The sequence below is a fragment of the Helianthus annuus genome, chromosome 7 (genome assembly GCF_002127325.2).
Source record: "Helianthus annuus cultivar XRQ/B chromosome 7, HanXRQr2.0-SUNRISE, whole genome shotgun sequence".
Taxonomy (NCBI): Eukaryota; Viridiplantae; Streptophyta; class Magnoliopsida; order Asterales; family Asteraceae; genus Helianthus; species Helianthus annuus.
The window spans coordinates 3,095,610-3,107,441 of NC_035439.2; the positions used below are offsets into that span (position 1 = coordinate 3,095,610).

General features: G+C 40.0%; 1 protein-coding gene across 1 annotated transcript; it reads left to right on the plus strand.

The window, feature by feature from the left end:
* The first annotated feature begins 9,429 nt into the window (after positions 1–9,429).
* On the plus strand, positions 9,430–10,138 carry LOC110869332 (F-box protein At2g14710-like). The gene is made up of 2 exons (XM_022118632.1): positions 9,430–9,744; positions 9,932–10,138. Exons 1-2 carry the CDS (start codon positions 9,430–9,432, stop codon positions 10,136–10,138), a joined length of 522 nt encoding a protein of 173 aa, XP_021974324.1.
* The last annotated feature ends 1,694 nt before the right edge of the window (positions 10,139–11,832 follow it).

Below are 11,832 nucleotides of genomic sequence, written 5' to 3' on the forward strand. Positions count from 1 at the left end.
TTGATCACTTGTGCATTTGCCGGAGGTGCTGGAGCTTTTTCGGGGATCCTTTCAGGATCCTGGGTCCTTTGCTTTTTTCTCCCCAATAACTCTTTTAGATGCCCCTTGCTTAGCAGGTATCCGATTTCTTTTCTTAAGGCTATGCAATCTTCAGTTAGATGCCCGAAATCCTCATGGTATGCACACCATTTTGACTTGTCTTTAGTCCCGGATGGTTTATCATTCTTCCTGGGCCACCTAGCTTTTTCACCTAGATTCTGCATTGCAAGGATTAGTTCATGATTATCAACGGAAAAACAATATTCTGAGATTGGAGGATATCCTTCATCATCCTCTTCTTGGTCAACAGCATGCACATTCTTGTTCTCATTTCTATGGTAGGATTTGAATTTGTTGCTCTTGAAGGAGGATCCTTGCTTCTCCGGTTTTGAGGATCCCACTTGTCTCTCCTGGATCCTCTTGTCATCCTCTAGCCGGATAAACCTGAGTGCTCGAGTTCTTACTTCATCTAAATTCCTGCATGGTGTCATAACAAGATCATCATAGAATAATGAATCCTTAAGCAGTCCCATTTTGAAGGCTTCAACAGCCGTAGCCATATCCAAGTTGGGAATGTCCAAGGATTCTTTACTAAATTTAGTTATATAATCCCTTAATGATTCATTATGATTTTGAGTTATCCTGTACAAATCGCTAGTTAATTTTTCAAATTTTCTACTACAAGAGAATTGGTTATTGAATAAATTAACTAAATTAGCAAATGAAGTAATAGAGTAGGGGGGAAGACTTAGCAGCCACTTAAGAGCTGATCCAGTAAGAGTGGATCCAAATCCTTTACATAGGCATGCTTCCTTTAACTTTTCTGGGATAGGATTGATCTCCATCCTTTCCCTGTATTGTGCTATATGCTCCTCTGGATCCGTTGTGCCATCATACAGCTTCATGGTGGGGATATGGAACCTTTTGGGTACCTCTGCATCACAAATTGGTGGTGCAAAGCGAGATACCTTGTGGCTTCCATCTGCAATCTCTGGGATAGGCTTGACTACCCCTGGAACACTTGAGATCATATCTTTTAGCTTCTGCAACTCCCTGGCCATAGCATGATTGGTACCTGTATCCTGCATGAATCCATGGTTAGTGGTAGGATAATTGTTTAAAGTGTTACCTCCCATTGGGTTCAAGTTAGGGAATCCATATTGCTGGGGTTCTGGAACAACGGAGGGACCAGTGGAAGCAATGGTCTGCATTGGAATGAAGTCTCCTTGATGGACATCTAGACTTCCTGTTTGCAGATTTTTTAGGGATCCTGGTATCTGGAAGGATCCTGGTGTCTGGGATGATCCTGGAACGAAGGAGGATCCTTGAACCTGGGATGATCCTGGAACAAAGGAGGATCCTTGAACCTGGGATGATCCTGGAACAAAGGAGGATCCTTGGCCCTGGAATGATCCTGGAATAAAGTAGGATCCTTGAAACTGCTGTGTCTCCGGATAGGCTCCCAAATTCCTGAAGGATCCCATGTACTGAGGATAGGATCCTACAGGCTGAAAATGTGAGCCTGACGTCTGAGTCATTGCTGCCGAGTTGAGATGTGATCCTCTTGACTCCCCTATGATTTGCACGTCCGGGATCCCTGATGGCTGGGAAGTGATCATTGGAGTATCAAAACTTAAGGATTTGGGCATCAGTGGAGAATGATCCTCTGCCGCTTTCTTTTGTCTTTTGAGATCTCCAATTTCCCTGAGGATCCTTTCGTTAGTTTCATCTTGCCGCTGCATACGATCCTTCATCTGCAAAATTAAAGCAAATACATCACTAGTACTGGGAATAGAAGAATTCATAGCAGAAGAAGATAGAGGTTTAGAGAAAGTGGGAGTTGATCTCTTCTCAGTATTTTTCTGAGATCCTGCCGGTGGAGGAGGCAAGGTGATCTCTGATGAGGTGACTGCAGACATCGCCGTGGACGTGTTCTTCAATGATGAAGCCATGTAACTCTTTCAAATGATTTCGAACAAAAGATTTTTCTTATGAATGAAGCACCAATTGCCCCACGGTGGGCGCCAAACTGTTTTGGTCAAAAATCACACAAGGATAATGTAACCAAACTTTATGTAAACGGGGTATGATGCTTGGTTAATTATGAAAGTAAAGGATCACTTCTGTGATAAAAGATGCAAAGACACGATGATTTATACGAGGAAAAAGCCCTTGATCAATGTATGATCTCCGGCATAAAAAACCTCGGGTGATGGCAACTACCGATCACCAACTTCAATATATGAAAAATATGATTACAACTTTGGATGATAATGAGCTGAGTACAAGGATCGCTATTGCTTTTGGTGTCTAAGTGTGTGAGAGTTGCGTCGTATGTCGTGTGTGTTCTTCCGAATGGGGAAGAGTGGTATTTATACATGTGTAGGTGACCTATTTTAGGTAGCTAAACTAATATTCAGCTCATTACCCCTTTAGAAATGAGATACAATCTAGCCTAAATAGCCGCCCATAAATCAAGCCATGTTTCCATATCCTGTGCAACGTCTATCTCTGATTTAGCTCTTGCCATAATTGTGAAGACGCGTCCCTGGATCATGATGCCTAGAGCGTATCCTGCTAGATGTCCCTGCAAAACAATATTGTATTAAGTGGAAGTGGCCGTTAGTATGAGGACCACTATAATGTCCCATGATCCTGATCCTGAAGTCCTGCTGAGGATCACTGTCTGCCAAAGAAACAAGGATCACTGGTTAGGATCACGTATAAGGATCACCTATAATGAAAATCCAGCCCTAACAATCGGATTCAAGGATGTCCATTCTATCGAGGACATCCAACTGGATTATGTTCACTGAGCTTTTCCATCAATGAGAATCCTGCGAACAAAACGGTTAGATATAAATAATGTAATAACTACACCGTCGTGATGAGGATCCTGAATGTCCGCACGGTTATCCTCATCATATGATATCACTTTCTTCTGGGTAAGGATGGAGGTCCGAACAGGTTTGCCCCCATTCTCCATCTTTGTTTCCTTTGCACGTCTCTTAGCTGCTGAGAACCTCCGGAGATGAAATGGATGATTCAAGCATCGGATGGTGGAGGAGGAGCTTTTTCAGGAATTTTCTCAGGATACTTGATCCTTGACCTTTTCCTTCCAAGCAATTCCTTCAAGTATCCTTTGCTCTAAAGATAACCTATCTCCTTCCTAAATGCTATGTACTCATCTATGAGATGACCAGAATACCCATGGTAAGCACACCATTTCGATTCGTCTTCGGTGGCAGACGGTTTGTCATTCTTCCTTGTCCACCTAACCTTGTCACCTAAACTCTGGAAGGAGGAACCTTGAGCCTGAGAGGATCCTTGAGCCTGAGAGGATCCTTGAACCTGCGAGGATCCTTGAACCTGAGAGGATCCTTGAACCTGCGAGGATCCTTGAACCTGCGAGGATCCCTGAACCTGAGAGGATCCTTGAACCTGCGAGGATCCTTGAATCTGAGACATTGCCGATGATCCAGAACGTATTCCTGTTGATCCACCCTGGTATTGGACATGTGGAGCTGCAAAGTTCTGGGAAGTTATGACCGGAGTGTCGAAATTCAGCGACCACGGCATCAAAGGGGAGTGATCCTCTGCTGATTTTATCAATTTCGCGAAGGGTCCTGCCATTAGTTTTGACCTGCCGCATGTGATCCTTCATCTGCACAATCAAAGCATAAAAATCGCTGTTAGTAAGTGTAGAGGAAGAAACAACAGTTGGTTTTGTGAAAACGGGGGTTGTCTTTTTCGGAGAATTTCTCAGCATTTTTCTGGAATGCAATGGGGAGATGATGCAAAGGCGGAATGCCCTGTGAAAAAGTGACCGCCGACATAGAGCTTGGAGTGTTCTTCGCTGGAGAAGCCATGTGTTTGAAGGTAATGAACCGAAATAAATGAAATGAACAAAATTTCTCAGAATTGAAGCACAAGGATAATGCAACCAAACTTTATGTAAACGGGGTATGATGCTTGGTTTGTTGAAAAAGTAAAGGATCACTTCAGTATGAAATATGCAAAGACACAATGATTTATATGAGGAAAAAGCCCTTGATCAATGTATGATCTCCGGCATAAAAAACCTCGGGTGATGGCAACTACCGATCACCAAACTTCAATATAAGAAAAATGGTTACAACTTTGGATGATAATGAGCTGAGTACAAGGATCACTATAGTTTCGAGTGTCTAAGTGTGTGAGAATTGTGTTGTGTGTCTTCCGAATGGGGAAGAGTGTTATATATACAAGTGTGAGTGGCCTATTTTAGGTAAATAGACTAACAATCAGCTCATTACCCCTTTAGAAATAAAAGTAAATCTAGCCTAAATTATCGCCCTTAAATCATGCCGAGTTTCCATATCCTCTACAACGTCTATTTCTGGTAATACGTCTGCGAGATTAGCGTGACAGGTTCCTTGTTTACGTTGCAAAGACCAGATCCCACTTGTAATTCCTGCAAGATAACATTAAATCCAAAGAGAACAATCGTTAGTATGAGGATCCTTAGGATGATCCGTGATCCTGATCCTGAAGCTCCTCTGAGGATCACTATCTGTCAAGGAAACAAGGATCACTTGTTAGGATAACATGTAAGGATCATAGGTCATAAAAATCCAGCCCTAACAATGTGTTCCTTTGCTACTTCTACATTGACCTTAGAGAAGCTTGAAGTGTCGAGCTGGACTGTATTTGGTTTTGATTGTTGACCAGCAGATGATGTTCCTCCATAACACGCACGTTGTTGTTGAGCAGGAGGAGGAAGAGGTGGTTGTATTGGATTTCCATACATGTCTGTGGTGGGAGGTGGCTTAACAGGAACTTGCACCGGATTGCCATACATATCTGTACTTGTGACAAACGCCGTTTGTAGTGGAGCATGTGGACCGGTTCTTGCAGACGAAGTACTGGAAGTTCCATAATACATTTCTGGATTTTGTGGCAACGAAACTCTCTTCGCCTTTAATGTTTCCTCCTGATCCTTGTTTTCCAAAAGCTGCACGAAGTCGTTGATATTTGTAGTTCTTAACACTCCGTTATACTTCAGGATTTCCAAGAAACTGCTCCATTGGGGAGGCAAAGCATCAGCAAACTTCTTCACCACTTCTGCTTGAGTTGTCGCTACACCAATATTATTCAGCTCAGTAAGCAAATGATAAAACCGGCTTGTCATGTCTCCCAAAGACTCCTTATCCATGCACGTGAAACAGTCGAATTCTTTCTTGAGAAGATCATGACGCAATTGACGTGTTGCTTCATTTCCTACTCCTCTGGTTTTCAACCCGTCCCATAACTTCTTAGTTGTCTTGAAACTGACAAACTGGTGGTAGATATCCTTGCTCAACGCCTGAGTGAGAATGGCGTATGCTTTCTTTTCCAGATCATACGTTTTCTTTTGATCTTCAGGAAGATCGGCAAACGTAGCAGTGTCTGAAGCAGCAACCTCTATAGCTTGATCAAAATCAGTAGTGAAACGTATCCACAGTTCGGTATTTTGCCCAAGTACGTATGTACGAAATCTATCAACCCAACCCGGATATTCATTTAAATGCATCAACTTCGGAGGTCGATTCAAACTTCCGGTTTCGCTTTCGCTCAATAAGATACTTTGGATGCTCGGAGTTTGATTCGATACTAATGCCCATTGACTTGAAGATATGGCATTTGCTTGTGAAGATGTAGACACTGGAGACTCGGCCCATGAAGGTGATAGACTTGTACACGTGTACTTTCCACTATCTGGAGCCGGTGTACCCCACCATGAGGGAGTGGAACCCGAACTTGTATATTTTCCACTGTCTGGAGCCGGAGTTCCCCACCAACTCGGATTCATGTTTTATAAATTGAATTCCTGAAAATAACACTCAAAACAACTAAAAGATTATAAGTGACCAGCCGAAAGATCCAAGCTCGAAAGACAGAAACTTGTTGAACTAAAACAGACCATAATCGAAGGATCAACACTTGTTCGAAGGATCAACAGTGTTCGAAAGATCACTGTTGAATTTCGAACAGTGATTTCGAAAGATTCACAAACTCGAAAGATTCACAATTTGAAAGATCCTTATCTTTCGAATATATATCCTTATCTTTCGACTAAATATCCTTCGAATAGATTCCTGGATCGAAGGATAAGTTTCAAACTTCGAAGGATTGCTCGAAAGATGACTATCTATCGAAGCTCCCTTGATCGAAAGATGATCGTTCGATATCGAAAGATATCCTTCGATCACTACTGACACAACTGACACTGATATGATAGGTTGGTGAAAAGGTGATGGGTTGGTAGAGTCAACTTTCGGCAAAAGAGTATGATCAGACTGTACTTTCTCTACCAACTCAGATTTTCAAATAACATATGCCCAAAATGGCAAATCTTATCCAGAAAGTCCGGTCACCGGAACACACCGGAAATTGGCCGGAAATCACCAAATTCCTTAAACACAAGTTTTAAGTTACCCAACCCGCTTTTTAACACACCCGGTTGGTTTAGAACACGTTTTTATGTTTAAAAATGCAAGAAAACCACCAAAAACGGGTACTAAACCAAGTGTCCTAACACACCAAACAAACCCGGTTTTTAACAAGGTAAAGAGCCTTAGCTCTGATACCACTTGTAGGTCCCTCGGAGGATGAGGTTCAACCTTAACCTTGTTACGCTAACACACTAGCAAGTGCGGAATCCAAACTAGTATGCAAACCGGGGTTAAACAAGCACAAACACAACACACAAAGTTCACCGATTAACACCACTTGTATTAATACGAATGAAAGGTTCCGGTTACAAGCTCAATGTTTACAAATCAGTTTTGCAAACTCTCAAAGTGTGTGTGTGTGTGTTCACAGAAGTGTCTCTCCAAGTTTCTGCCTTATCTCTCGTAACCCATTAAAATGAACACACTGCATGGGTATTTATACCCAAACACAGCAAGTCTGTCCGAAGGATCATGTTGACTGCTCGATAGATGATCTATCGAGCATCCATCTCTCGAAGGATACACATATACCTCGAAGGATGGCATATCCTTCGAGGTCCATCAGCATCTATCGAATGGAATCTTTCGAGCTCATCGAAGGATCCAAATCATCCTTCGATGTCTCATCCTTCGAGACAGACAAATTACAACCATGTATCAACTGTTTGTCCAAGTCAAACCAGGAGGATGGTTGACTTGGTCAAACTTACAAGACTAACATAGACATCGTTTACATCGTGACCGAATACAGACAAAGTACAGACACAAGTGCACCAACATCACTGTTAACGACGTTCAGGTTGATAGTATCATTGGATTTAGGAAGAATGGCCCACCGATAATATTACAGACGCATAGACGTAATGATGAACTTGAAGTTTTTGAACCTTGCTGGGAACACAACAATGGTTTTGGGATTTATGGGTCGACCTTCAAGATGACCTCCTACACAGAATCACTACTTCTGCTTAATCATTCTGATTCTTTCATTCAGTGATCGATGATGAATCTACTTTTTAAATTCTAGTTTTCTTATTTTTTGTACTGTTCTGTCTTTTTTTATAAAGACGAAACTTTTATTACTAGGTAACTTTAATGCAATGCATATGATCAATCTTGAGCCTCATTATATATATTCCCGCAAGCATAGATGCTAAAATAGCAGCCAAGCCATTATATGTCGTCTGCTATATGTAATCTAATTTCGATCTTGATTTTTGTTTGTGACTTAAGAGAAAATGAGACATCTGTCTTACCCTGAATAAGGTAACTTTTCTTACCATTTAATTGAAAACAGGCTCCTAGTTGGCTCTATTTTCTAGGTGCAGAAGAATAGCATCATCTCTATAAATGGATTCTCATTTGCTACTAATGTATGGGCTCAAAGGATAGTCACAAGATGCTGGAGTCTTGAATCAAAAAAGTAAAAGTAGAAAATGGGTGTGTATCAAAGATCAGCAGGTATTGAATGGAGGTTCACACCTTACACATTTGCCAGGCCATTTAAATGCTCCCTAAGTGGTTTTTTTTTTCTTTTTTTTTTTTCTGATACAACATCAGCATCAAGATGATGGTATACGTTGCTTATGTTGGCTGATTTATTTGACATATGTATTTCTGGGATCTCTTTCTCGTCACGTGTTCGACAACAAGCTCATTGCAAGTGTAGTGGTATTGGTTTAAGGCGTCTCTTTTTCTATGTTTTATTTGGCAAAAACTAAAATCATAGATTGTTGGCTTCGTTATGGTTTGGTGCTGTTGTCTGTCCTTGGGGGTTCTTTGTTATATGTGTTATAATAATGTCTCTGCCCAGCGTTTCGTTGGTAGGCTGTTTGCGTCTGTGTTTATTGGTCTAATAAAAATTTTATAGAGATTTGTCCAAGTTTAAATATAACTGGATTTGGGAAGATTGGTCAACCGATGATGATACTCTCCGATAACAACACTTGAAGTTTATGAACCTTGCCTGAACATAGCAATGATCTTGAAATTGATTTCACTTATTGTCCCCTTCCATTATGGCCTCCTTAACAAAATCACTATATCTGCTTGGTGACCATATTTCAACATATGTATACTTTTTTTTAATCTTAATTTTTTTTGGAATGACTGGAACTTTATTACTAAATTAAATAACATTAATACGTGTTTGTTATAGTTATCCCATAAAAATCGAGAACCTTATTCTTCGAGTATATATTACTATTATCACCTATAGTAAAACTGTTAGTAGATTTTAGAGAGGGTAGATATAGGTAAACCATACATTTATTCCTCTACTAGGGACATTGAAGTTGGTTCTACCTCTACTCCTCCGCTCCACAGTTAGGGTTTCCACAAGATAACTAGCGTTGTCGTCTGTTTCTTCTTCACATCCTTATTCTAAGAAATGGTTCAAAATAATGCCATAACCAAAACTTTCTAATTTTCAATATTTAAATAAGTTTGAATTCTGAATCTAGTTATGTTAATGTTTTTTTTTAAGTTAATATAAAATTTGAATTCTAATTATTATTTAATTAAGTATCCCGTCGAATTCAAAACAGAAAAAAATTGAAATAAGAAGTCGAATTCAAAATCCAAAAAACACCCTTAGTCGAATTCAAAACAGAAAAAATAGAAATAAGAAGTCGAATTCAAAATCCAGAAAAATTAGAAATAATAGAAAAAAGAAGTTGAATTCAAAATCCAGAAAAAATAGAAATAAGAAGTTAAACGGGCTACATGACGGCTAGTGGCCCAAAATACATACCCCTCAGGCCTTCATGACCGGCCAAATTCAAAGACCAAACCGGCTAGTGGCCCAAAATCCATAGCCCTCAGGCCTTCGTATCCCTACGTTACCATCCATCCCCCACAAATATATTCAAAGGTGAAGCCATAAACATCCCACAGAATCAAAATCTAACTAAGAATTATGTCTGCCGACATTCCTTTCGAAATCCAAGAGGAAATCATCAAAAGGGTTGTTCCTGTCAAATCTCTGATTCGGTTCAGATCAGTTTCAAAGCAATGGAAGTCTCTGATCGATAGCTCTGAATTTATCACTCGTCACAGCCTCCACCCGGCTAAGCAGCATCATCTGCTGTTAAGGTACACAGTAGCTTCTGAGCCCAAATATGTTTCAATTGTTGATGATGATACTTTCCCCCATCACAAGTTCTCCCCTATTGTTTCTCCGACTGTTAAGCCTGTTGAAATTGCAAGAATGCTCGATTGCTCTCATGGATTGGTGTGTTTGTTCGATTTTGATACAGCAAACAGAAACCTGATTGTTGTTTGGAATCCGTCAATTAGGAAATCTCTAAGTTTAGTGTGTCTGCAAGGCGAAGGCTGAGGTTTTTACATTAAGCTCTAGGGCTTGGAGAAGTGTACCAATGAATCTGTCTCAATATTCATCTCAAATCTTATATGAGCAGGTAGTTATAGATGGGGTTATTCATTGGACTCCTACGAACCTTATTACAAAGAACGATATGCTTATTTCGTTTGATTTGACAAGTGAAGAATTTGGAGAAGTAGATCTTCCAGATAGTTTAGCAGGCTCTAGATCTCTAGACATATCTAAGCTTAACGAGTCTCTCCTTGTGCTTGACTATAGAGGTGTTGCAGTTTGTGACGTATAGATGATGTCGAAAAGTGATATTCCAAAATCCTCGTTTACAAAACTATTCACTGTTAAGGTGCCTAATAGTTTTAGTATAATTGGATTTAGGAAGAATGGCCAACTGATAATGGACCCGATACGTTTCCCTAGACATGATCGTGAACTTGAAGTTTATGAACCTGAATTGAAACACAAGAACAGTCTTGGGATTTATGGTTCGGGCTTCAGCATGGCGTCTTACACAGAATCCCTACTTCTGCTTAATCACTATGATTCTATCATTCAATGACGACCACGATGATAGCCAAATTTCTATTTGCATCTACTTTTTTTTTTTTTTTTTCTGTTTTGTTTCTTTTATAGAAAGCAGAATTTTGTTACTCAATAACATTAATGCAATGCATACAAACAATCTTTGAGTCCTCATTGTATTTTCATGCAGGTCTGAATGTTAAGATATTAGCTTCTGTATTGTATAATATATCTTCTTAACATCGCAACAAGTAGTTAACTTTCATATTCTTTCATTTCTAGTAGACAGATCCTTGCGCCGGGTTATTAATCCCTCTTGGGTTTGGACGAGAGCTAACATGTAAAGACCATGTTATAGTATATCATGATAGGCTTTATGTGTTGAGAGACATACACTCTCAACCCTGCATGTGCATAGTCCAGTATATGTAAATCAGGGCTGGTCCAAGGGAGTGAACCCAGCAATTGCTTTGGGCGCCATTTATATAAGGCCCCCGATTTAGAAAAAAACGTTATATGATGATTAGGGCCTTGGTGACCGACGTATTCCATGAAAACTATGGACATCAAGGAGATCAACACGAAATTCTAATCGACCTCACTCATACCGAGCTTCTCTGCATTTTCAATATTAAAACTTATCCTCTATACATACGTTGATTTCTCCACACTTGTAAAAGCATAAAAATCTTACACTTCCATTTCTTTTCAGTAAACCTTTCATGTCCCAATGAATATTATAAGCCATTTATTTAAAGTTATATGAAAGAGGTACGTCGGACGCGTCCTATGAATTCAATAGCATCACGCCACCAATCCTCCATATCATGGTTTACTACTGTGGTAAATAATAAAGAGTGCATTAGAGGGTTGTACATCACGCAATAAAATTTATAAATGAGAAATAGTAACAAAATGTGAAAGGCATGGAGTTTGCTTTTTAAAGGGGTAGGGGTGGTCATCACTCATCACTTACTCATCACTCACAACATCCAATCAAGTTCCGCCATGTCATCAACCAACGACCCTACAATCGTCAAGATTACATATATGTCTAAACGTTACAAGGCTGAGGTTTTTACCCTAAGTTCTGGAGCTTGGAAAAGTATATCAATGAATCTGCCTTATAAATCATTGTATTTTATATCTCAACAAGTGGTTATAGACGGGGATATTCATTGGGCTGCTTTTGATATGAGTGTAGAAAAGGCTCCTTGCAAGATTATCTCATTTGATTTGAGAACCAAAGAATTTGGAGAAGTAGAACTTCCAGATAGGTTAGCATGGGGCTATAGGTATTCACACATATCCAAGCTCAATGAGTCTCTTGCCGTGGTTGGTTACCTTATATGTGATGGAAGGCCTCAAGTTTGTGACGTATGGGTTTTGTCGTCGGAAAATGGTGATCCAAAACCCTCGTTTACACAACTTTTCACTCTTAAGGTTAAGCCATCAGTTAAC